The 26,547-nt window shown below is 35.8% G+C and overlaps 6 protein-coding genes across 14 annotated transcripts; 2 read left to right on the plus strand and 4 right to left on the minus strand.

The window, feature by feature from the left end:
* Window positions 1-356: 356 nt before the first annotated feature.
* On the minus strand, window positions 357-2,206 carry LOC111443411 (rust resistance kinase Lr10-like). Its single transcript, XM_023081214.1, has 3 exons — window positions 1,954-2,206; window positions 1,769-1,833; window positions 357-1,681 (listed from the first exon to the last, which is right to left on the minus strand). The coding sequence occupies exons 1-3, from the start codon at window positions 2,001-2,003 to the stop codon at window positions 417-419; spliced, it is 1,380 nt and encodes a 459-aa protein (XP_022936982.1). The 5' UTR covers window positions 2,004-2,206; the 3' UTR covers window positions 357-416.
* An 808-nt stretch (window positions 2,207-3,014) lies between these two features.
* Window positions 3,015-5,888, plus strand: LOC111443606 (cytoplasmic 60S subunit biogenesis factor REI1 homolog 1-like). Its single transcript, XM_023081501.1, has 5 exons — window positions 3,015-3,279; window positions 4,142-4,669; window positions 4,753-4,922; window positions 5,027-5,242; window positions 5,560-5,888. The coding sequence occupies exons 1-5, from the start codon at window positions 3,175-3,177 to the stop codon at window positions 5,717-5,719; spliced, it is 1,179 nt and encodes a 392-aa protein (XP_022937269.1). The 5' UTR covers window positions 3,015-3,174; the 3' UTR covers window positions 5,720-5,888.
* Window positions 5,889-6,546: 658 nt separating this feature from the next.
* On the minus strand, window positions 6,547-12,834 carry LOC111443126 (HBS1-like protein). 9 transcript variants are annotated; one of them, XM_023080786.1, is made up of 12 exons: window positions 12,342-12,834; window positions 12,127-12,230; window positions 11,594-11,752; window positions 11,034-11,255; window positions 10,642-10,719; window positions 9,031-9,548; window positions 8,816-8,926; window positions 8,256-8,743; window positions 7,627-7,795; window positions 7,218-7,457; window positions 7,002-7,136; window positions 6,547-6,917 (listed from the first exon to the last, which is right to left on the minus strand). In XM_023080786.1, the coding sequence occupies exons 2-12, from the start codon at window positions 12,224-12,226 to the stop codon at window positions 6,786-6,788; spliced, it is 2,352 nt and encodes a 783-aa protein (XP_022936554.1). In that variant the 5' UTR covers window positions 12,227-12,230; window positions 12,342-12,834; the 3' UTR covers window positions 6,547-6,785. The 9 variants fall into 9 exon arrangements, with proteins under 9 accessions (XP_022936554.1, XP_022936553.1, XP_022936552.1 ...); XM_023080785.1 differs by having other exon boundaries at window positions 9,031-9,545; window positions 11,034-11,270; XM_023080784.1 differs by having other exon boundaries at window positions 11,034-11,270.
* Window positions 12,835-13,518: 684 nt separating this feature from the next.
* Window positions 13,519-17,833, plus strand: LOC111443128 (replication protein A 32 kDa subunit A-like). The gene is made up of 10 exons (XM_023080794.1): window positions 13,519-13,776; window positions 14,152-14,262; window positions 14,882-14,979; window positions 15,087-15,128; window positions 15,217-15,294; window positions 16,274-16,352; window positions 16,469-16,573; window positions 16,742-16,821; window positions 17,386-17,454; window positions 17,536-17,833. Exons 1-10 carry the CDS (start codon window positions 13,702-13,704, stop codon window positions 17,612-17,614), a joined length of 816 nt encoding a protein of 271 aa, XP_022936562.1. The 5' UTR covers window positions 13,519-13,701; the 3' UTR covers window positions 17,615-17,833.
* Window positions 17,834-19,435: 1,602 nt separating this feature from the next.
* On the minus strand, window positions 19,436-19,931 carry LOC111443448 (flowering-promoting factor 1-like protein 2). Its single transcript, XM_023081260.1, has one exon. It carries the CDS (start codon window positions 19,873-19,875, stop codon window positions 19,510-19,512), a length of 366 nt encoding a protein of 121 aa, XP_022937028.1. The 5' UTR covers window positions 19,876-19,931; the 3' UTR covers window positions 19,436-19,509.
* A 4,809-nt stretch (window positions 19,932-24,740) lies between these two features.
* On the minus strand, window positions 24,741-26,070 carry LOC111442681 (fasciclin-like arabinogalactan protein 14). Its single transcript, XM_023080149.1, has one exon. It carries the CDS (start codon window positions 25,643-25,645, stop codon window positions 24,827-24,829), a length of 819 nt encoding a protein of 272 aa, XP_022935917.1. The 5' UTR covers window positions 25,646-26,070; the 3' UTR covers window positions 24,741-24,826.
* Between the last annotated feature and the right edge of the window lie 477 nt (window positions 26,071-26,547).

The following is a 26,547-nucleotide window of genomic DNA, read 5'->3' on the forward strand; positions in this document are numbered from 1 at the left end:
TATTATAGTTTTAATGGAAATGGTTGATTTCAAAAATATATTTAAATATTTAAATTTGTTTAAAAAATAATACTAAATTTCAATAATACCCTTGAGTATTATTAAAAGAAAAAAAAATTTAATACCTTTAAAAAATTTTAAAATCTTAAAAAAACACAAATTAAAAAATATATTTACGTTAATACCACATTTTTTAAAATAATCATCAAATTTGTAAAATAATATTAAAATGTTTATAGATAATAATTTTAAATAATTTAAATTTCGCGATAAAGAGTTGTAATTAAATAATTTGTTTAGGGCAGTTAATGTAATTTGTCATCTCTTCGGGGACTAATTGCAATAAATTCTAAAATTTAGGGTTTTTTTTGCAAAATTTTATTTACTTTTTAATAAACTAATGATAATCTTTTTTTTTAAGTTCTCAAAATAGGGACAGAGCCCTTGTACCAAATCGGACTCGGAGTCGAACCAGAGCTCATTTGCTCGGAATCCATGGCGACGGTGACGGTGGTGACGGTGGTGACGGTGGTGACGGCGGTGACGGCGCTTGTATCTGTGGAAATCGGATACATATATTGAAACGGCTTCGGCGGCGGTGTTATTTCAGCGCTCCCTTCCAACATCTTTACCACCGCCGACATTGGAGGTCGATCCTCCGGCGTGTCCTGTACGCACCAGAGAGCCACCATACACATTCTCTCAATCGCCATTTTCCTCTCTCCATCCTCTTCAACATTACATTCACCGCTCATATTCACTAATTCGCCCTTGTCGAACTGCTCCCATACCTGAATCGGAAACCAATCGATGCTCCCGGACGGACTGACTTCGGCGTTCTTCCTCCTTCCAATCATCTCAAACAGCACCATTCCAAAACTGTATACATCGCACTTGAAAGTCACCGGAAAATTGAATCTCAGGAGCTCCGGTGCCGAAAATCCCGGAGTTCCTCGATATTCTGTGAGAGATACGTGTGTGTTGTCTTTGTTGCAGAGATTCGCAAGTCCGAAATCGCCGATCTTCGGTGAGAAATCCGCATCTAATAGAATGTTCGCAGGTTTGATATCGTAATGGATGATTCTTCTATGGCATTCTTCATGTAAATACGCGATTCCTCTAGCGGTTCCGATCGCGATTTCCTGCAATTTCTCCCAAACGATTTCGTTCCTGGTTTTTCCGTACAAGAATCTGTCGAGCGATCCGTTCTCCATGTACTCCAAAACCAGCGCGCTCATGAATTCGTCGTAACAGAATCCGTACATCCTGAGAAGATTTCGATGCCGCGTTCTGCCGATTGTTCCGATTTCCGCCATGAATTGATTTTCAGCTTTTTTGTCGGAGTTTCTCTTGAGAATCTTCACTGCGATCTTCAATCCGTTTGGGAACTGACCTTTGTAAACATCGCCGAAGCCGCCGGATCCTAGGCGCGTTGCGTAGTTGTTCGTGAAGACGTTGAGTTGCTGAGCGGTGAATCTAATCGGATATTCGTCGGCGATTTCTCGGAGGAATCTATCCATTTCCGATGCATCTTTTTCCAAAATCTCTACCGGCGCCGATTCCAGATCCGGCGGTGGAATCGATGTGTTTCTCCATTCTCTTACAACTTTCTTGGCAAATTTGTAAGAGAATATGCCAATCGCCACGAGAATGAGCAATCCAACCACAGAGCCAACCACCGCTGCAGGCCAAACAATTAACCTCGGCTTTCAATCTCAGGAGTACATCAATATTCCGGCAATAAAAACGACGATTACAGAGTACTCACAGAAAGCGATTACGATGGACATTGGATTTCCGCCACCGCCGCCCTGCGCCGATGGCGTGGAGACTCTGAGATACATCAAACAAATCCATAAAACCTAATTAGCTAAAACATTGTTTCATCAAGCTTTCCAGTAAGATCGAAAAATCGAAGTGAAAAAGATGAAGAGATTATTGCAGAGTACTTACTGGCAGAGTACGATTATTATTCCGATCAACCACGCCGCCATTGAAGCCATGGAGGGAGAATTTTTGAGATCGACTTTACGGCGAGAGAACAGATACTAGAAGAAATAAGTACACACACAGCTTGGACTAATTCTCACAGATTGAAGAACTTGGAACGCGTGGATTATTCTCCGGTGGATTTTTCCACTGCCACCGAAAGATCGGACGCCGCCATTCAACAATTCTTCGGGAAAAGAGTTTCCGGGAAGGTACCTTCAAAATTGCAGGGACTAAAATGTCTTCTTCTTAAATCTCATGGGTACATGAACGTATTTTTCAAAACTTAGGGGCTGGAAATGTAATTATTATTAAATTTTATTTACAGTCGAAACCCCTAAATATGCATTTATAGCTATTTTTTTAAAGTATAAGGAACAAAATAGAAATTTTCAAACATATATAGACTAAAATGAATAAAATTAAAAGTATGTGGATCAAAATATAAATTATCAAATAACTAAATTGAACTAAAATTTAAAGTATACATGCTCAAACAGCTTTTATTAATAAATCATTTTTTTAAGCTGAAAATATCTGACAGATATAGCGTATGAGTTGGATATTATAAATTTGCAAGTGTTAATTCGATATAACAATTCTTGGCTAAGAGTTTCCTGTGAGAGTTCGTGATTATTTGAATCGTATTATATTGAACCGTGTTTAAATGAGACCTCGAGAAGTCAAAAACTTACCTTAACGAACCAAGAAAAGAAAAGGAGATACCAATTTACATGGTCGAATGATTAAAATAATTAATATAAATAATAGTTTAAATGATAAAAGTCATATATAATTTAATTAGAGGAGACAAGGTATAGTTTAATTTTAGCTATATACTCCAAAATTTAAAAATAGTAAAAATAAAAATAATACATATATATATATATATATAAAAGTGAGTTAAATTACGGCCCAATCAGGACTGCAATGTTCTGAAAGAAGGCCCATTAGCACAATCTACGGCCCAATAAAGGCCCAAAATGATGGCCTAAAATTGCTAATTGGTCACGCTAGAGCATTCGTCTGTTTAGAGTCGCGAGCCGTCGGCAGTCGGCGCCATATTACTTCTCTTTGATTTTTCTCCCTCTCTTCATCGGTTGCTTCGTTTCTCAGAATCGGGTGATTGAAGTTCGAATCAGAACTGCAGAGAGGAGTTAGCGTCAGAGATTGGGAAGAGAAAAGATGACGGGATTAACATGTAATGCTTGTAACAAAGAATTTCTAGACGCCGAGGAGCAAAAGCTTCACTACAAGTCCGAATGGCATCGATACAATCTTAAGCGCAAGGTCCTCTTTCTCTCTCTATCTGTAAGACTTGTGTTATGCCGATAATTGAGCGCAATCGGTTTGGCTTTCTGGTGGCGCAGGGGGTTTATGTCTTTTGTTCTTGAGATAGAATCGTTTTTTTCTTTTGTTGCTGATTTCATGTTCCTTTCTGTTCGGGTGTTGTTATTGGCTTCCGACGCATCGTTGCCTGATTCTTCTGAATCGGACGTCAGTATTTGTCTTCTTTGTTAAAAATCTTGATGTGAATGTTTGATATCTTGGTATGAATATACAGAAATGCCGATAATTACGCGTTTTTAATTTTTTTTTATAATAAGTTCTGCTCAAGTGATTGTTCTAAAGCATTATTCGTGTTGTGATATGGTTAGTCTTCAAATTCTAGTGCCTCTAGCTGCTGTCTTAATCAGTTCTAGGGAATTGGTCTTAAACGGGTTTAAGCGTTTGTAGGGGTTATGAGGTGCATATTCTGGAAGCTTGATATTCTCTACGTATTTACTAGCTCTACAATGGTCAATAGGGAAAGAACATGGCCTGCATTCAAGGGGTTAATTATCCTTTGCTATTTGCCATAGTATGAACTTGTTCATATGGAGCATAATATGCTTTCCAGACTTCCAATATATCCAATAGATACCCGAAGTTTTTTGGGACTCTAATTTGTCACCTTGGTGGATAAGCAGTAACATTCATTAGATTTCATGTTGTTGTAGATACTTATAAGGCCATAGGCGTTCCAAGGGATAACGGTTTTGTTGATAATTGATGTTTCTGTAGTATTTCAGTGTTTTGGAATGGACAGGATGTATCGCATTTCTTTGAAAATTTACCCTTCCTTATATCATTTATCTGGTGAATAAATCAGGTAGCTAATGTTCCTGGGGTGACAGAGGCATTATTTTTAGCTAGACAATCTGCTGCTGCTGCACAAGAGAATGCCAAATCAAGAGAGACCTCGATGCTATACTCTTGTGGTCTTTGTAGCAAAGCTTATAGGAGTGCCCAGGCTCATGCCCAACATCTTAAATCTAGGAGTCACACTATCCGGGTTTCGCAAGGAACACATGATCAAGAAGTTGAAAAACCAATAATTAAGCCCCTTCCTCAGCGGATTTCCAATAAGGAACCCCAACAGAGTGAGGAGGAAGAGAGTGAGGAGGAGTGGGAAGAAGTTAATCCTGACGAAGAAATGATCGATGAGGGTGAGGATGAGGACGATGATATTGATGCCATTGAAGTGGACTTCGATCCATCATGCTGCTTCATGTGTGATCTAAAGCACGACACCGTTGATAATTGCATGGTCCACATGCATAAGCAACATGGATTCTTTATTCCTGATGTTGAATATTTGAAGGATCCAAAAGGCTTCCTTACATACCTCGGTCTGAAGGTGTCGAATTGAGTTACCTTTTTCCTTGGTTATTTTTTGCTCAATAAAGCCAGAAGTTGATGTACTATTTTGCATTTTTCCAGGTGATGAGGGATTTCAGGTGTCTGTACTGCAATGATAATCGTCTTCCTTTTAGCTGCTTGGAAGCTGTTAGGAAGCACATGGAAGCAAAAAGCCATTGCAAAGTGCATTATGGCGATGGAGACGAGAACGAAGAAGTAGAATTGGAGGAATTTTATGATTACAGTAGCAGGTGCTGCTTAACCTTCTATTTCTTGAATTTGCACTTCTTATATAGCTCTAAATAAAACATGATTTCTGAGTTGTTGCTTTTCATTTTCTATGGTTTGCATATAGTTATGTGGATGGAAGCAACCAGCTGGTACAATCAGGGGCTGGGGACAATTCTGTAGAACTTGGTAGTGGTGGAGCTGAGCTCATCTTAGTTCAAAGAACTAACGATCGACAATCGACCAAAACACTTGGTTCTAGACAATTTCTACGTTATTATCGTCAAAAGCCTCGACCGTCTCCTGCAAATGATGCGCTCTTAACTGCTGTATTGGCAGCAAGGTATGTTCTGCTCTTTTACCATGAGGGCCTGTAGCTATTATAAATTATATTTGTTTTAAAGCCAACTGAAGGATTTCAAATGAGGCTATGAAAAGAAAATCACCGAGGGCAATTACAAAAATCCTTAGAAAATAACTACTTGACACCCTTAAAAAGAGGTCTTCCCTTGTCTCAATAATGGTGGGTGAAGTGAAAAAAAAAACTTACTCAATCATCGAGGAGCTCGAAGAGCTCGAAACAATACGTTATTTTAACTGAATCAAGGAAGTTAATGGGCGAACAAAATATTGACGAGAGATCGTCATTTTGAGTTGCAGGTACAGGAGCATGGGATTAGCGACTGTCCAGTCAAGAGAAACGATGATCAGGATGAAGGTGATGAAAGAAATGAATCGAACCGGGTTGGAAGCTATGCGTACTAAGATCGGATTGAAGAACAACGTAATCCGAAACCTGCCAAAGAATGTACCACACTAGAGTGAGGTATTTTAGTAGCCTTACATTACATCTTTTTAAATTAATTTAAAACGCTCATGATAGAAAGAACAGTCTGCTGTGCAGCTGAAGTGTGTTGTAATCTTGGGATTTTTTGTGCTTGTATTCTCTTGACACCACAAAATTTTGATGATCTGCCATTTTCTTTATATCTTGCAAATTTAGATTTGTTTTTTCCTACACGTTTGGAAGAAGCATCAGGTAGCGAATCTGTAATGAATTTATTCCAAAGGCCATCAGTGGAAAATTCGTGTGGAAAATTTTATTTTGTATCTCAAATCTTTGAAGAATCTTGAGTTTCGAATGCTAAATTTGTAATTTAACTTATTCAACTAAAATTTTAACCTCGATATCTTTTTTTAAACCCCTGTAAAAATGAACTCTCTTCGGTGGAGTTGTACCTATTAAAACCTAGATTAACGAGTGAATCAATTTAAACTCTAAACTTTTATAATTGAATCAATTAAGAGGCTTGTGCTTCAATCGTCCTCCTCTCCCGCCATTGTTGGGCATTGGCCGGAAATGTCATGTACTAGTAAAAATGATATACCGACAATAGGTATCTTACCATCAGATACCGAGACTCATCTTCTACCATTATCGACCTTTAAATAAAAGAGTTTGAATCAATGACTTCTGGACTAATAAAAACTTATTCAAACTAAATAAGCGATCTAAAATTGCTCAAAAGCGCTATTTTACGAGACTCGTCTTCTACCATTATCGACCTTTAAATAAAAGGGTTTGAATCAATATGACTTCTGATCTAATAAAAACTTATTCAAACTAAATAAGCTCGATCTAAAATTGCTCAAAAGCGCTATTTTAAGAAGTCATTCTAAAACACGGCAGGAAAGTAACCAATAATATGATAGGCATACACGCAAAATCCCTTAGAAATTATTAGTATATGTACTCCAACTATAATTTCAACTACTATAGGTGCTCATACGCCAACCATTTTCTGCAGTGAAGCTACTCCACTATGAATAATACATAACTCAATTCAAAATTATGCCAAGAAGTTCACCTCAAATACAACACATGATCATTCCGGGTCTCCAATTAGTTGGGTTACAATGCCGACGGCTATGGTTCTGCCCATTGCTCTCAGAAATACTCGCCCGAGAGCTCGACTAGTTGAGAATGCTTCGACACAAACTGGGCTTTGTAAAATAACCTAATAACAAAGAAAATCGAAAATGCGTTGCTGCAAGTGTAATGGAGATAGAAATAGAAAGTGATATGTAAACTTGGTTTTCACCTCAATCACTGCGCTCTGTTTAGCACTTAGAACACGCGGTGCCTTCTTCGTGACCTTTCCCGTCTTCGAATCAAGCAACGACACTATCCTTGCAACTCTAGCAGCCTCCTTCACATGTTGTATATGAACTTCCAACTGTTCATTGAAAGAACTGGGATCAATACCCAATAATAAAAGGGAAAAATCAGTATCGAAAAAGAATCCAAGAATATGCACCTGAGATCCTATTAATATTGGAGTTGCAAGTTCCAAGGTTAGAATCTTCAATTCCAAATGTTTTGCAATAGCAACGGGAAAATCAGGATGACATAGGACGCCCCCAGCCATCACGCTACTTGCATCAACTCCTTGTAGACTAACAGTCACATTGTCCCCCGCTCTTGCAATTTTGCAAGCTTGAGAATTGCGTTCTAAAGTGCGCACGGTGCCTTTATCTCCAGATGGCATGATTAGAACCTACATGACACCGAAAAACAGACAAACATGACATTTGAACTTCTAGAAGTTTGAAAAGTGTTAAAAGGAAATTACTATTGTATTAATAACAGCCAACTTTGGACCTTGCAGGTAACAACTGGAAAATTTTACTTCTCCATAAACTCAGCGTAGAAGTAGAAGCATGTACCTTAGATCCAGACTGGAGAGCTCCAGCTTCCAGCTTGCCAATGGCAGACACTTGTCCTAGTGAAAGCGATCTAACTACATCACATATCGGCATAAGCAGCGGCTTAGAGAAATCTCTAGCGGGTGGTTGAAGGGAATCGATTGCCTCCAATAGATTAGGTCCACGATACCTGCATACAACAAATTATTGTTTATGAAACCAATAGAACAAGCAAAGACATCTGAAAACGTAGGAATGCAGTTTAACCCCGAACCAACCGGAGCAACAAGATAGATTGGTTCAGTTACTTCCCAATATCCTTCAGTTAGAGTGTCAGTTTTACTCGTTCGGTAATTGGCACACCGGTTGGTCAGGAAACCAAACTGACCGACCGAGTATTTCACCTAGTATTTGGCAATAGTTGTGACCGACTGTTATTGAAGGAAGCTAGGTTTAATAAAAAAGGATAATCTTCCTCCAGAGAGCAGAGAGTGGAAAAAGCTCCCCAATTTGTTTTTATCAAAAGAAATGGAAGAAACGTCCTTTTAAGAAAATTATAGGATAAATAAATGATGAAATATCAGACTCCATTATTCAATCAATCTTGCTTCAATGGGCTGAAAGGTAAGGAAGAATGCATGCGCACTCACCAGGACAACAATTGAGCATCAGAAGGGGCATTCACCAGATTCTGATTTGCCATGGCACTCAACGGAATCCAAGTCAACGATGAATCTTTAAAACCACAAGAACGAAAAAAGGTTCCAAGTTGCAGTTTAATGAAGTCGTAGCGATCTTTGGAATACTCCACTACATCCATTTTGTTAACGGCAACAATTATCTGATCTACGCCAAAGCTCCTGATTAACTGCACATGTTCTCTTGTTTGCCCCTTTGAGCTGTCCATACCGGCTTCAAATGCACCAACAGATGCATCTATAACAAGAACTGCGGCATCAGCTTGTGTTGCCCCAGATATCATGTTTGGAACAAAATCTTTATGGCCTGGGGAATCGAGTACAACTACATGATATCTTTTAGAGTCGAAATAAGCGACACCGACAGTCATAGTTATTCCTCTCTCTCTTTCTTCTGCACTCTCATCCAGTGCCCAGGCATAAGCAAAGGAACCCTTTCCCTGAGAAAAAATATCATTAGTCAGCCATTAAGTAGAGGATGACTGAAAAATGCATAAGGTTTTTTTTTTTACCAAGGACTTTGCTTCTTTTTCATATTTGTGCATTTCTTTCTGGGATACACGTCCCAGTAAGTGCAAAAGTCTTCCTGAGAGAGTAGATTTTCCAGAATCAACATGACCAACCTGCAAAATGTTAAATAAAATAGTATTCATATGCCTTTCTATAAAAGGCTTAAAAAGATACTTCAAAATAATTCACGAGACTGCACTGTTATATGTAGACTTACTATAGCAAGATTCAGCTGAGTCAAAGTATCTACAGCTTTATCAGGTAGCATCCATTTATCAACCTTGTAAGGCACATTTGATGTTTTTCCTAGCCCACTAATATAATTTGCATAGGCAGATTTGACATTTAGAACCATGTTGTTCAAACTACCGGCAAGACTTTGGGGCTTTTCCCGCTCCACAGAAGGGTTACTGCTCTCATCCATGCTGTCAAATTTGCCTGCTGATTTTGATGTGGAAGTGCTTGATGACCTGTTATCACGTGATCGTGAATTTTTTGTTACACTAATTGACGTATTGTGCTCTTCAGTGACCACTGTACTTTTTCCAATTGTTGTGCCCCAGTTGTCTGAACTTTTGGTACTCAACTGTGTATTTCCTACACTGCCTAATTTGCCCGTCGGCAATACAGCAGACGAGCTATGTGCACCTTTTGAAGCCAATACTTCATTATTTGCACACTTCTTAGTGACGTCTGAAGATAATATTGAAGAGTTGAAGTCGTTGTGGCTGACTGCTAGAAAATGGTGAATCATCAGAAAGCAGACTTTTTTAAGATGGTAACATTAGGAGCAGAAATTCCAAAGATATCTATTACTTAATCGAGATACAGGTAGACTGAATAACCAACCAACCACGGAAATAGAAACATTGGAACAGAAAATTCATCCAACTGAAACCAAGTGCAAGTTGGCAGCCAAAACCAACCACTAGATGACACATTTTAAAGCCTAATTTTACCATTGATTGATCGATGTACTCCTAATATAACATGAGTAACAAAAGATGTCAAAATATTGTGGTACATTGGATATCAGCAAGTATATTGTGATGACTGAGTAATGGAAATGATCAAACAAAATTGATAACAATGGTATTTTAATTCCACTTTCATCATCTCCAAAATAAGTTAAATAATAAATAATCCAGATCTATCAATCGCAGAAGGAATGAACTGCTTTTGAACTTGAAAATAAAGGATCCAGAAAGACTTTAGAACAGAACCAAATTGAAGCGCAGTGGGGAGTAATCAATCATTTAAGAGAACGGAATAAAAATTTCTTTGGAGAATGCATACTAGAGGTAAATTTGTCCTAGTCATTCAAGAAGACTGTAGGAAAGCGGCCAAACGGTTACAACTAGACTCACAATAAAGGATCACAAAACACAGTAAAAGCTTTACTTTACTACATAAAAAACCACAGAACATAAAATTTTCCCCTGCGAATGAATGTAGGATAAAGATGCAATAATAGAACTTTTTGACATATAGGCAGGTAAACCCACCCCCTGCAGTACGTTTTTGATAAAGGGGTCTTAAACTATCACTCACTTCCCTGACACCCACTTACTTCGGGGACTGGACACTAAGAAAAGATGCTTAAAGTAATTAACTTGAACCTTTAAACCAATAGATGCAAGCTATCCCTCATGTTCTTCAAAGTAAAAAGATTTTCACATCTATCAGATGTTTTGACAGATGCACACACATCAAATCTTTTAAATGTAGGTCCATGGTTTTGTTGCTTTCTCAGGTTAAATAGCAATTTAATTTTTGCTTCTCAACTATTACTAAAGCAACAACAAAATCTGCAGCCACCAAAGTATACCTTTTAAATCAACTTTGGAGGAACGCAATCCCTTAGAAACCACATCATCTGGGGATGGAATATCAAACTTGAAAGGGACTGTATAATTCCACATGAATGAGGTTAGATATCTAATGCAGTCATGAACTGAAGATGTTGTTTAGCAAAGAAAAGATATCTTTGAATAGTTACTTGAAGATATCTTAGAGTGATTACTTGTAGATCAGAAGTATTTTGCAATTATTTTTTGGATGTCTTCAAGGGAGCAATAGGTATCGTTTTGGATTTCATTATTGTTTAGAAATATTAAACAATGTCATTCTGGCTCTAGATAGTGAAGAAGCAGACCACAAAACAACTTGCTCTAATTTTGTGGATCCACATCTTACTGAAACAATGGGTAAAGTGCAAACCTATATTAGTACGGACACGACTATAGGTACTAGAAGCATTATGGACTTCATGCAAATGGCCCCGGATATTCCCAATCTTGAGGATGTTATCTTCTCTTTCCTCCAAAAATTTATCGTTCTGCTCTTGAAATTTTACTTCCCTTTTGGGTATCTGATTTGGTGACGATGCAAAGAGAGACTTGGCCATTTTGGATACTCCAGAATCTTTGCAAATGTTCTCAACTGCATGAAAGAGATCTAATCTATGAAAGGTGAATGAGCTAGGCAAGGGAAGTTTTTAACAATCCAAAAAATTAAAAGAAGTAATATTCAAGTTCTCTTGAAGCTTCCAAAATCAAACCAAATGCTGATTCCTTTACCTAATACGACAAATCTTAATTCTGAAAAGTGGAATACTGAATGCAAAGAGGGAAAAAAAAGGAGAATAATGAATGAAAGAACGACCATAAGCGAAATAGCACAAAACTCAGCCATAACGAAAGCAGTGGAATCCATTTATATAGCACTTGTTTCCCTTTAAATAGTGAACAAAATCATGTTAACAATGTGTGATTAAGTACCTGTTCCATCATCGCGATTATTTCTGTCGTTGACCAAAGGGATGCGCAGAACTCCACATATATCACAAGCAGTAAAACTGTCTTCATTGTCGTAAGTGCAGATCGGGCATCGCCAAAGCTTGTGCCCCTTTGTTCCTTCCTTAGCCTCAGGTGTCTTCTCTGTTATCGTAAACAAAACCCAAACATTTGGTAAGACAGAAAAGCAACAAAATATCACCATATGATCGTATTGCAAAAACGACAATTCAGAATAGGACCAACACCGGTGTACTCCAAATTTATTGCAGGCTGTGCTTACTATAGCCCGTCCAAATAACGGGCCAAGAGTTAAACTACTGTTCATCACCAAATCACTGCTCGTCAATCATCTTTCCACCCTTGATTTTAATTGATTACATGGCGGCAATGCTCCACAAGTCATTTAGTCTATATTATTACTTCAAATAGCTAAATTCAAAAAAAAAAAAAAAAAATGTAGAAGGAGTTATGGAAGATACTAAAATGAAATGTTGTCAGAGAGAGAAGTTCCCTGCCTTTTTCTTCTACGTCGAAGTCATTGTCGTAATAATCATAATCGTCGTACTCGTCGTAATCTTCATCGAAATCCAACCCGTAGCTCACCTTACGAGGCATTGTTCTAGCAAGGAAGGAAGATAGATGTATGTCAGAGCTACCGGTTGTTATTATATATATATATAAACATTCAATCCAATCCTGAAATTCCGACATGGGACAAAATCTAGGCTACCTTAATTATACAATACGTTCTGAGTTGATAATTTAGCTACTTCATCATGCAAGAATCTTCCTCGGATGGCGAATCAGATGACAATCACCGCCTTCGCAACTTCAAGCAAGCAACCAAATGTATGAAAATCACTTCCAACTCTGATCATGAGCTGCATATACATTTCCCCATTCTTCACTTGAACGAAGCTACGCCGCGTAGCAATAAGTTGAAATCAGCCGAATCGAAAATTTATCCTACTTCACCCCGTAAAACTTGTAGAATCTGTTCTTCAGACAAAACTACACAACGAAAAAGGAATCGCGTGTTTCCATTACCCAATTTTCGATAAATAATCGCAAGAAAGGTAACGCCCTAAGAATTAGGGTTTACTGGAGACGACAAGCAATCAGAGAATCTTCATGTATCGGTACAGCCATACGAGACCTCCAGCTTCAAATTCAGGCTCCTCTTCTTCTACACATTTTCCCCCATCGGCTGGATGTGAAAAAAAGAAAAAAGAAAAAACAAAAAAACAAAACAAAAGACTATTTATAAAGGTATGGTCCGAAAGCCCACTTTGTTAGCGGGCCAGGGCCCATATTCCATTATTTATTGGGCCTGTGAGGATGTTTGGGCCAGAAACCCAGCCCATTAAGCCCAAATCAGCAAATCGAGTAAATTAGGTTAAAACAAATTTGTAAAATTCAATATTCAAAGATTTTTTAAATAATTTTTATTATAAAAAAAAAAGATAAATTCAATAATAAAATAAAAAATACTTTTTTTTTTTATTATATTTGAATTAATATTTGCACCGAGAAAAAAATGATCAAACCGAAGTGTATGGTAACTATTTTTATTGTTTATTAATTTAAAAATATTTTAAAAAATTATATATAAAATTTAAAATTAAAAAAAAAGTTCTTTTATTATGTTCCCATTTATGATTTTAACACATAAAAAAATATTGTTTTATTATAAATAGAAACAAAATAATATAAGATGTAAATTTTTTAAAATTCATTTTATAAAAATTAAATTTATTTGAAAATTGAATTTAAAAATAAATTTCACTATATAATAAATAAAAATAAAAGTACCAAACATGCTTTTTTATCCCCCAAAAAAAAAACTTATTTTTTATTTTGTTTTAAAATAAAAAGGTATATGCGATAAATTTGGACGGACCGAGAGATTGGGCTCTGTGGGCTTTGCAGCTCATCGACATTGCCGCTCGCAAGATCGGGCGGGAAATCTGAGAATCAGTGGCGGGAAAACGAAAAGCTTCTACTTCATAAGTTCATAACTGCATAGCAATTCTTCACCCGCTTTCCGTTGTTGATTGTTGATCGAGTTGTTAATCGCAGGGTTGTAAAGAATGTTCTCCAGCAGCCAGTTTGATTCCGGCAGTGGATTTACGTCTTCTCAGACCAATGACTCTTCTTCGGCGAAGGTTAGTCGATGCTATAACTTCTAAATTTCTGTTTGATGAGGGAATATTTTTGAAATTAAGAGATAGAAATGGTTCTCGAGTTATCAATACTCCTTAAAGTTGTTGGATAGCTTGGATCCGGCGAGAGCAAAAGTGCAAACCTAAGTCGCTTTTATATCGCCGGAACGATGATCGAAACGGTGTGAAAAGTGTAGATCAGGATCAAATTCATTTGTTTCATCCTGTTATTTTCGGCTGTAGACAATTTTTTTCTTGTCGAATTTATGATACTGGATCAAGCACTAGCGGAAACCGTGAATAAGATAGCAATTGATGACTGTTTGTTACGATTTCTACTATTTTCCATTATCATACATTTTGATTTCTTCCATGCAGAATCGAGAAACGCCGGGCCTGGTTCCGGCAACTGTAAAACAGATAAGCGAAGCTTCCCATTCTGGCGAAGAGAAGGCCAACTTCGTAATCAACGGCGTTGACATTACAAATGTATACTTCCTCGTCTTCTTTCTCACTTTTAAACACTGTTACAGAGTATTTTTTTACAAATAATGACAAGAAATTGCAGTACTGAATCAAACGTATGTTAATGTTATCTGTCAATGTAGCAATACTTTCTTGTTCATTAGAGTTATTCACGTTTGCCATTGATTTTGGGCCTCTTTCCATGAAGCTTTCCATAAACTAAATTCTTAGGTTTCTTTTCTGTGGTTCAGTCGCTAGTGGATTCTTCTACCTTTGACCGAAAAGGAGTATAGGCATTATGTTAGCCGAATGTTGAATATTACCATATACTGTATTAATCTGAAATCACTGCAATGTGTAAAAAGTGTTCGATCATATATTTTCATATATAGAGTAAATGTTAATGTGAAAGTAACATGTAACTTTTCCCTTCATGAAAGCTATCATTTCTTAAAAGGCCGTGTTGATGAACGTATTCCTGACTGGCTTCTCCAGATTTGATCGTTTGTGTATGTGTATTTCTTGTAGTATATAGTTTTTAGGTTTCTACCGATCCTTGTCTTTTCATCTGATTAGCTCTGCACACAGACTATGAATTAGCTCTCTTTGTTGTAAATACTGACACTTTAATTATTGGAAAAAGGTTACAATCGTTGGGAAGGTCTCTGAGAAAGCTGAAAGGAATACGGACATCACATTCATTGTAGATGATGGAACAGGAAGAATTGGCTGCAAAAGATGGTATACTGTTGCAGTTGCAGTTGCAATCATCCTAATCCTTTAAGCTCGATCTTTATTCAAGTCGTGTAGCTCATATTACTAAAGAATGCGTGTTAAAAAAATTTCAGGGTAAATGACACTTTCGACACCAAGCAAATGGATGAAATACAGTAAGTTCTTGTTTAATTTGATTTTCTTGTGATGACAAATACTATAGTTGTCTTAATGACTCTTCCTTTGATTTTTCTTTTGGCATAGAGATGGAATGTATATACGGGTTAATGGGCATTTGAAAATATTCCAAAGTAACAAGCAAATATTTGCATTCTCTGTAAGGTATGATGTTTGTATTCTCTTCAATCTATTTTCACGCGTTTGGGTACTTCTTTGAAGTTAAATGTTTTACATATTAAGCTATCATTCTACTTTGTGTTTTTTAATTGCATATTGAAACTTAAGGATTGCGAATTAAACAAGTTGATGTAGCTCAATGCCATATATGTACTACTACACTGTAGTAGCAAATATACCACCTTACGTAGGATCTGTTCAATAGGGTCATTGATTCTTGAGTTCTAAAATAAATAGCAGCATAGAGTCTACTTGATTTCTAGGTAGAATACTGAGGAACTGTTGTACAATGTCCTTGAGTTCTGTTTGATGGTTATGGAGAGAGGAACTTGTTGTTGGCATGAAGGAACGAAGAGCCTAAGCAGAAATGGGTAGGATCGGTACCAATTGGCCGGTTTTTTTCACATCTTACAAATAGCGAAGCCGACCATTTTATTCATTGTACTCGTAAATTGCAAACTCCACATGCCAGGATAACAAAACTTGTTTTCGAAGTGCTTGCATTAGATAACCATTACCTTTGTTTATAAGATTGTTGAAGGTCTCGAGGAATGTGTCATAGCAGAGTAATTGTGAGATCCCACTTCGGTTGGAGAGAGGAACAAAACATTCCTTATAAGGGTATGGAAACCTCTTCCTAGCAAACGCATTTTAAAAAATCTTGAAAGCTTGAAAGGGAAAGCTAAAGAAGACAATATTTGCTAGCCGAGGGCTTGGACTGTTATTTTGGGTGCTTTGAAGTTGATATTTGGGTGCTTTGAAGTTGATATTTGATATTTGAAATTCTCAAAGTTCTTATTCAATCCATTTGAGAAATTTTCTGAAATGGCATTAACCTCTCATTTTGCCTTCTTTCATGAAGTAATTATTGAGGTGTTGGAAACCGTCCAATGCACAATTTTCTGTTCCTGTTGTATATTTGACCGATTAAAAAGATGATGAACTTGGTTATATGTTTTGTCAGGCCTATTACAAATTTTGATGAAATTACCTTCCACTTTATTGAATGCATACATGAGCACTTGCGGAATTCCAAGTTACAGGTACTGGTTGCTGGAGCTGACTTGATAGCTGTGCTTCTAACTGTATTATTTTTTATGATTGAAATAGTTATTAATGAATATCAAAATTCTCAATTCATTTGTGCTTAAACTGCTAGAATCTCAATGGAGTTGGATCGACACAGTTCCAATCCTCGGATTCAATTGTGAAGACTCCAATGCAGAATGGCTCGAGTGGATATCAGACAGCATCTTCAGTACTAGTAAGAGTCAAACCACGATTATTGTTGGCAGTGTGAAATTTTGCACGAAATTAGGTGGTTTATGCGCGAAGTGAACTATATCATATCATTTTCAAGGGTTCCTACGTTGAAAAATTACCACAGTACTTAATTATTCAACTGGGATTCAAATCTAATTTGTTTTTGCAGCCATCTGAGCAGCACACTGTTGATGTTAAGAAGAATTGTGATGACTTGATCCTCGACTATCTTCAGCTGCCCTCCAGCGTGTAAGTTGTCCCAAACCAAAATTTCCTTTTCCTTTCTAGATTATGTTATTTGCTGGCTGGTTACTCTGCATTATCGTATATGAGATTGACTTGAGCTTGACCTTCGTCCGGAAACAAGGTGGTTTTTACATTTAAAGAATTGAATTCCATCCATCAGATGTGACTATGAGTCATACATAGTACTTGTTAACCCTCAATGAATAGCAAACAAGACGTTAGGTCGGTGGTTGACTTTTAGTCACAGGTCACTTCTGATTATTGGTTACATAGACACCCACACCCAGTTGGCCCTTGGCCCAATAATAAGGGGACAAGGTATGACCTTAGGGTTGTACGGTTCAACTTTCATGTGGGCCACCCCTACTGCAATCTTCCAAAAAAAAAAAAAATTAGTGTCCACTGACGGTATTGTTGGGAGAGTAGTCCCACGTCGGCTAATAAGAAATTGCTTATGGGTTTATAAGTAACAAATGCATCTTCATTGGTACAAGGTCTTTTAAGTAAATTAAAAACAAAGTTACGAGAGCTTATGCTCAAAGTGGACAATATATTCGTCATTTGCAGTGCCAAAGAAAGAGGGATACACAGAGATGAACTTTCCCAACAACTAAAGATTCCAATGGAGAAAATACTGTATGCCTTCTCCTTCCTCCACCTCCCTTCCTATAATGGTTGCAATTAACTCTCTAATTATTTATTGTTTTTTGTTTTCAGGAACTCCATAAGGTCTCTTGAAGATGAAGGTTTGATATATTCCACCATAGATGAGTTTCATTTCAAGTCTGCTGCATAGGATTTTGGAACGGGTAAAGTGCAAACCTATGTCAGTACTAAAAGCATTATGGGTAAAGTTCAAACTTTTATCCTTTTTTTTTTTTTTTTTACTGCCCCTTTCAAAACCTCCAGAATTCAAAGTATATGGTGTTTTGAAGCTTTATTTCTCTAAATACATAATTTTAGGAGGAAAAGTATATGGTCTATCAATTAGTCGATTAATTTTATATCATTGATCCATCAGTTGATTGTTGATCGATAAGCCTCTTGATTCATAATCAAAAGTTAAACAAATCCATTAGTAAATATTCATTATCTCGAATATAAAGATATAACTTTTTTTTACCTTATGTTATCGAGATGAAAAAATTTCAAAACCCGTGAACCAGTGAGTAAATATATACCTTTTTTGGGGTCAAATTTTGAAATTGAGTGAATTTTTTTTTTTATTATATATAATTTTGTACTGTATTTGGAAAAGGACTTCCTTTTTACTTCCAGTTGCTATTTTCTTTCTTTTGGAATTAAAAAATAATAATAATGGATGGGATTGACATCCTTCACATTCTCCCCTGGCTTCACTGCCTTTGAAAGGCTATTAAAATCATGACGGCCCCTCGTCCACGTGGCAGCTTGCACTTGGCCCTCACGTGAACCCCCCGTGCCCCCCTTTCTCCCTCCCGGGACCTCACAGCTCAGCATCACCTCCTATTTTTCCCTTTCTTGTTTGGGGACAGCGTATCATTCAAACCACTTTCCATCACTTCCTTTTCTTTCTTTTTTTTTTTAATTTATTATATATATATATATATATATATATTTTTTTTTTTTTTTAATTTGTTTTATTAGGTGGGGATTCTTCTAAAGCTCTTTTGGTAAAATGGTAGGAAATTAATTCCTCAAAGTCTTTTTACATTTAAGCCGCTCCATTGTTAATTTATTACTACTTACTGGACCACCCTAGCAGTTAATTAATGATTTAAATACAGTAAATCTCATTTATTAAAATCACTTTTAAAACGCCATAATATTAAAATATTTAAATAAATTAAAAAAAAAATAAAAAGTAGAGTTTTCAAATTGTCAACGACTAAATTATTGGCCATATGGCATTGGACAAACATAGGATCTATCTTTTATTTCAATTATTTTTTAAATAAAAAAATTAAAATAAATAAATAAATAAAGAAAAAATCCCCGTCCGTGAAATTTAGGTTCATACGCATGCGCTGTACACGTAATCAAACCGGGAACTCCATTTGTCAAACCATTTAATCACATCCAAACAAAAGTCTCATAATCATATCAATTTTCAAATCCCTTAAATATATAATATATAATATATAATCATTTTCATTCCTATGAACACATAATTCCATCCATTACACATCCATACAAAAATCAAAATTAATACAAAAAATAAAAACAAAACAAATAACCAATTTTGTTTCTAAAAATACTTATTGATCCTCCAAATTTTAATTATGTAATAGAGTTTATTCAACCTTTTTTAAAAACAATAAAACTAAATATTAAAATGTATCATTACTTTCCTTTTTCTATTTTTTAATAAATTAAAAATATATATACAGTGAAGTTTTTCTTATTAGTCTTAGGTGAATTTCTCGACCCATTAATTACAGATAGACTGATAAGTATTCGAGTGAACTAAAATTTAGATCAAAGTTGAACTAAGCGACCGACGTCTGTTAAATGAAAAAATATTATTATATCATGGATGAAAAGATTATTTTTTGAAAAATAAAAATAAAGATAGAATTTATTAAATTACTTTGATTCCTATGAAGAGAAAGCTCCAGAGAGAGTTGAGAGCATATTCTACGTACAGAATTAAGATTTCACAAATGATTATTATTACAGAGAGAGAATAAAAAAAATGAAAATAAAAAGAAATTAGGGCTCGCGGACGTGAAAAACGTTAGGGTTCTTGACGACGAGATCGTACATATAAATGGAGTTGAATTTGGAGAAGTCCATTGGGAGCGAAATGAGATCAATGGAAGATCGCTTATGAAATTGGAAGAAATCGGGATCGCCTTCGTAATATCGCTCCCATCCTAGACCTTCCAGAATCTTCTGAAGAAATCCGTAGGATGTGACCGGCTGGCCGGAAGGAAGATGAACCAGAATCTTCTTTCTTCCGCCGCCGTTGTGGTGGTGGTGGTGATGGTGGCCGTCGGAGGAGTAATCGCCGCCGGCCTGCGCGTTTTCGACGAGGCGCATCACACCGTTGGATCGGAATACCCAAACGCCTGACATTTTGGTGATCGGACGGTTAGTGTGAATTGAAAATGTGTTTGTTTTGCTCGTTTGTTCTCCGGAAAGGAATTTGATTTAAGGGTTTATTTATAGGGAGAGAAAGAAAGAAGAGATGGGGGATTTGGATTCCAAATGGAGAGGGTGGACTTGGAATCTTTTTAGACTCGTATTGTGGGGCCCACGCCACGTCACCATCCCCGGTATATTTAGATGCCTTTATTTTATTTTTTTTATTTATTTATTTTGAATTTCTACCTTAATTCTTAATTAGGTTATTTTAATTTGGGATTGTGGGACCCACTCCATTATTTATTTTGTTTTTTCTTTAATTTAAATCTAAATTTTTAAAAATGAGTTTCATTTCATTTTAATATTTTAATATTTGTACGTTCAAACACTTAAATTTAATTTTTATATTTTCCGTAAATTTTAAATTTGAAGTTAAAAAAAAATATAATATTGTTCATTAAATTCATTTTAAAAAATTAAAATGGATAATATATATATATATATATAAAAAAAGAGGGAGAGAAAGGGAATTTGGTCCCAAAAGAGGATCACGCGCTGTCCACGTGAAGGGATTGGGTTGTTGGTGGGTTATATGACCGAACCCGATTTCACTTTCCCATTCCATCATTGGATTTCTCTCTTTTTCGGAACTTTTTTTAATTTTTTTTTTTTTTTTTATATTCTCCTTTTGTTATTATCCACTGTTTATATCCATTTCTCCCTATCCTCAATAATTCCTTATATTATTTTTGAAATTAATATTATGATGTTTAAAAAAATTTAAACTTGTAATTTAATATTTTTAATGGAGTGGAAAATAAAATGTTATATTTTTTTATTAAAAATTTAAATTTAATATTGATTGGAGAGACTATTTAAGAATTTAACGTTGTTGTTTTTCTAAATTGTTTTTTTAATTAAAAATTAATTATTAAATAAGTAAAAGGTTATTAATTTTTTTTTTTTTAAATATGTAAATCGAAATTGACGACAATGTTTAAACATAAGAAAAACACCTTTGTTTGGATGTCTCTTGGTTGAAGAAATGGATATTTGTCCCTTTCATCCTACACAAATAAATACTAAATAAATAAATTATTGCAAATATATATATATATATTAAATAGCTGAAATAAAACTAACAAAATTGTAAATTTAATAAAAATAAATTATCTAAAGAATACTAGTTTCAATAATTCAAATTTATATCTAATTTAAATAAAAATAATTTATTAAACATAATATTAAAATTTTATATTCATGTCAATAATTTACTGATAGGAAAAAAACGAAAAATACAGATTATAAAAATTACTTCTCTAATTATATTTATCTAATAAAATTAAAATCTTAAAAATTTATCAAATAATTTTAATAGTTTAGAGTCGAATTAGACAGACTTTATAAACAGATACCGAAAAAAAAAACGTCCAAATTTGAGATTTATTATGCTTAAAAAATAGTAATTAATAAATAAAATTTATACCATTTTAAAAAAAAAAATTATGAAAAAGGGGAAATAGGCAAAGAAGAGAGCATGTTTAAGCATGTATAAAAGTGTTGGGAGAGCATTTGTTAAGTGGAAAAGGGGCAGACAAGAAAGGGCTTAGCTAATCATATGTCTTCATCATTGGTTCTTTCTAACAAACTCATTGCTTCTCAATGCCTTCTAAACTTCCAACCATTCAATTTATTCCACCCTATATCATGTACTTCTTCTCGTCCAATCGTTATTAATTTCTATTTTGTTCGGGTTTTTAACAATTTTAAATCTCGTCGGTAATCATCTACATCTATTTGATAACGACCCTAAAGTTTTTTGCTCGACTTTTTAAAAAATAATAGTAAAAAATGGGCAACGGAGATAATATCAAACGGGTGTTTGATTAAAGTTATTCTCAACTTTATTTATTATTACTACTAGTTTAGTAACACGTGGAACAGTGACTTAGAGTGTTATAAATGGTATCATAGTCAGACACTGGGTAGTGTGCCAGTAAGAACGCTGGGCTGGCGGATTGTGAGATCCCACATTGATAGGAGAGGAGAATAAAACATAAAGGTATGGAAATCTCTCAATATTTGACGCATTTTAAAGCTGTGAGACTAACGACGATATGTAATAGATCAAAACAGACAATATCTGGTATACTTAAAGGTGTTACAATACCCATAAAATTTAACATTTCCACGATCAATATATGGTTGAAAACTGTCTATCAACACCTTGTAGATTATCTAAAAATATTTTTATTTTATTTTGTGAGTGGTAAATTATTTTTTTAATTTTTTTAAAAATTTTAAATGTAGTTTTAAAATTGTTTAAAGGTATTAATGAAATTTTGAAAATTGAGAGATATTTTTTAAATAAAAGTATTAATGTTCTCGACTCAAAATTAATATATATATATATATTTTTTTAATTTAAAAGTTTAAGGATATTATTAAAATATTTATTAAATAAAAGGGTAAAATTTGAGGATGTTTTTTTAATTATTAATTTAGATTTCGGAGGATAGGGAAATAGGATGTTACCCACATGGCATCACATGGGGCTATGGTCCCCACATCATGCATGCACACACTCTCACCTCTGCCCCACAACTCTATTTCTTCTTTTCTTGATTTCAATCATTTTTTATTTATTTATTTATTTTTAATTAATTTTTCTTTTTAATTTTGTGTGAAATTTGATGGAAAATTATTCTCTCTCAAAATTTTAAAGTCGTTTTGAAGGTGTGAACCGTCCCCATTTGAATGGGGATGGGAAGCACGAGAACTTATTCCTATCTTCCTCTCGTCCCAATTTTACTTTGACCTATCACATACGATGTATATCGAGAACTCCTAGTGTAACAATCCAAACTCACCACGAGAATTTATTGTCCGTTTTGACCTATTATGTATCATAGTCAGCCTCACGGTTTTAAAACGCGTCTATTAGTAAGAATTTTCCACATATTTATAAAAAATGTTTCATTTCTCTCTCCAACCAACGTGGGATCTCACAATCCAACATCCTGGTTGGCACACTACTTGGTGTCTAGCTCTGATGCCATTAGAAGACATTGTCCGCTTTGATCTGTTACGTATCATTGTTAGTCTCACGGTTTTAAAACAAGAATTTTCCACATTTTTATAAAAAAATGCTTCATTTCTTTCTCCAACCGACGTGGGATCTCACAATTCCACTCCTCTTTGAGGCCAAACATCTTCGTTGGCACACTCCTTCGTGTCTAGCTCTAATACCATTTGTATCGGTCCAAACCTACTATTAGCAAATATTATATGTCTTACCCTGTTACGTACCGTCGTCGTCAGCCTCATAGTTTTAAAACACGTCTACTAGGGAGAGATTTTCACACTCTTCTGAGGAATACTTCGTTCCCCTCCCTCACCAATGTGAGATCTCAACTTGTGAGACTAACGACGATACGTAACGGGCAAAAGCTTAAATCAAATATTTTATGGACCGCTTTTTTAATTAGGGTGATCGAAATTTTTTGAAGAGATGCGGATAATTTAAACGATAATATAATATATTTGGAAGAATAACTTTAGAGTGATGGGTGAGTGGGAGAAAGGAGTATATTTTGAGTGTATGGCTTTAGACATCCAAAATTCGAAGCCCACGAGGGAGTTTGGTCGTTTTGTTTATAATTTGTTCCTCTTTATGTATGCTATCAAATTGACCAATCCAATTTATCCATTAATATCAAAATAAATTTAATCCACGTGGTTTTATTATTATTATTATTATTTTTTTTTTTTTTTGTGGTGCCAAATTCCGTTTGCCTTTTTGTTCATTATTGTTATTCTTTTTATTTCTTTTAAATAAATGTATTGTTAATATTATCCACTATTTATTTATTTATTATTTTTATTTTTAAACGGTTGACATTATCCAATATGGATTTCCAATTAAATTTATGTTGAAAGTGATGTGGGAATTTTATTTTGGATTAAAAATTAAAACGTGTGAAAATTCATATATTTAATGAAGAAATTATAAAATTAAAATAGAAATGGGATTAAATTGGTTTAAAATAAAATATGGGTAAATATGGACTAAAATCGAAATTATTATTTTTAAATGAAAATTATTTATGGGCCTAACAGAGGATGCAATTGGGATGCAGATTTGATTTTCATTTAACCAAAAAAAAAAAAAAAAATCAACAAAAATCTAACCAATGGCCCATGGTCTAGGTGAACTAACCATGCATGAGTCATGGCGGCTTGCAAGTGTCCTGGGTTTTCAAGTGTGTTGATCCTAAAGGTTTGTTATCTCGATTATTGGATCAGTTTTCGATAAACGTGTCCAAGAAAGTGATAGACAACATCCCGAGTCTCGAGAGGAAAGGTTCGAGGGTATTTTTAAATTTAACCTCAAAGTTTTCATGGCATCATAATATGGGTTTTCAAGGACAGCAACGAGATTGCCCTCGGATCCTAGAGGTTGGTATACATAGTGACACGATAAGCAAAAATGATGGAAGTATGATCAAGATGTCTCGATTATTGGGTCGGTTATTGGGTCAATGACATCTCAAGTCTGAAGATGACACTCAGAAACATCCGGTAAGACTAATGTTACGAGTGTCTTAGGTTTCCATGGTGTCGATGTGTTCGAGACTGCCCTCTAATCCTAAATGTTAGTATACATAGTCGTTCTTTGACACGATATGCAAAAGTGACACCATGGGTATGAGAGAGCGATGAATGATGACATCACGAAACACCTGGGGAATTATTTAATGATTTTAACTCATTTTGGTTTTTAGTTTTTAATTTTAATTACGGGGAGAAAAGTAAAGAAAGTAAATCAATCTCATTGAAAAAAATTATATATTTTCCGCTCATTGCATTACGCAATTGAGCGGCATATACATAATTCAAAATTTTTCAATCTTCAAAGCATAACCGCATTGGCTTCTAGAACTCACACAGCCAGAAACACCGAGATCACAGCCATAACAGCGGCAGCTCCGATGAAGCTACCGCGTGAGGCGCCGGATTTTTCGCTAGGTGCTGGAGCGGCCGCATCATCCTCACCGTCGGCGGACTTAGGTGGAGACCTTGCCGGCGAATCGGCAACAACCTTCGGTTTTTTGGCGGGAGGAGCCCTAGCCTTTGACGGAGTCTTAGCGGAAGGAGCCGGTGCCTTTTTAGGAGATCCGACGGGAGAAAACGACGCCGGTGGTGGTGATGATGGAGAGGAGCGAGGTGGCTTGACATCGATTCCAGGAACCTGAATCGGAGATGAGATCTGAAGAACACAGATGTTGTACGGCTGTGCGACGACGGATTTCACCAATCTCGAATCGAACTGAGATCCTCTTACGGCGGATCCGAAGGCGATCTCGCCATGGCTAATCTGCGCAACCTTGATAAAACCTTGCTGATTCCTGGAAGCGCCGCTTGCCTGAAACAGAGTGGTGAGAACGGTAGTATTATCGGAAGACAATTTAGCAAGCTTCTGAGCATCGTAGTAATCGAGAATAACATGAACGCTCAAGATCCTTCTCAGGACGTCCAATGGCTTTCCAGATAAGCCAGAAACGGCGCCGTTGTCGAGGGCGAGGATAGTGATGGTTTTACGGCTGTTAATTTCACCGGCGAGATTTGTTTGTGTGAGGAAATTGTTCAAATCATTGAAATCGGGGAACTGGCTTAGGAGATTAGTGATATTGAAAGCGGAGGCTGCAGAGAAGAGGAGGAAACTCAAAAGCAGGGCGGCGGAAATGGCTCTGGAATCCATTGTTATTCGGTAATTGTTGATTTTTTTTTTCTTTTTGGTATGATTTTTGTTTTCAATGGGAAACCGATGAGCTTATTGATTTACGATTAAGATTGAGATGGAAGGGGGCTTTTATAGCATGGATTGATTCAGTTTGTTTGGCTGGGAGTAAAATTCTCACTCAAATTTTCTTTTCCGGGAAAATCTTGAATTAGTTGATAGTTCTTTCAGACTTATTCTTTGAAGCCATAGTGGAGCATGCTTTCTTACCGAGGACAAAATCATATCTGCTATCCTAATTTTGATCTTTAGCAACCATGTAGTTCTAGTAGTGCTGCAAAATAAACATTTTGCCAATCAAATATTCTAAGTTAACAATGGGTGAAACAATAGGTGTATCATCTTACTAATAAGCAGTTTTGGATTGACGAACACCCCGATCAGAAGTAGTGATGGAATAGACGAGAAAGAAGAGAAGACAAAGATAAAAAGCCTTTGTTTTTTGGAAGCAAATGACCGTGGTGAGAACTGAGAAAGGAAGAACAAGGATGATATTTATATAGGCTTTCAAAGGTACTGAAAAACAGTGGACCGAAGGATCGAAAAATAGTCTGAGGGAAGGTTTCTAGCTCTTTTAGAGTGGCATTTCACTGATGGCTCGGACCCCTCGAAAGGGGGCCTTCACCCTCCACCTAAGCGCTCAAAGTCAAATAGTGGATCGAAGGATTTTAGCTCTTTTAGAGTGGTATCTTACTTATGGCTCGGGCCCCTTGCCTTCCCCCTCCAACAGAAAAGGCCCAAAGCCAATTCCAATGAACAGTAAACATCCCAAGGAATAATGAAACTTCATCTCAAGGAACAATGAACCTTCATCCAAAGGAATAGTGAAGCTTCATACTTTATAAGGTCTTTCTGTCCTTAGG

Source organism: Cucurbita moschata, unplaced genomic scaffold (genome assembly GCF_002738365.1).
Source record: "Cucurbita moschata cultivar Rifu unplaced genomic scaffold, Cmos_1.0 Cmo_Scf00005, whole genome shotgun sequence".
Lineage (NCBI taxonomy): Eukaryota > Viridiplantae > Streptophyta > Magnoliopsida > Cucurbitales > Cucurbitaceae > Cucurbita > Cucurbita moschata.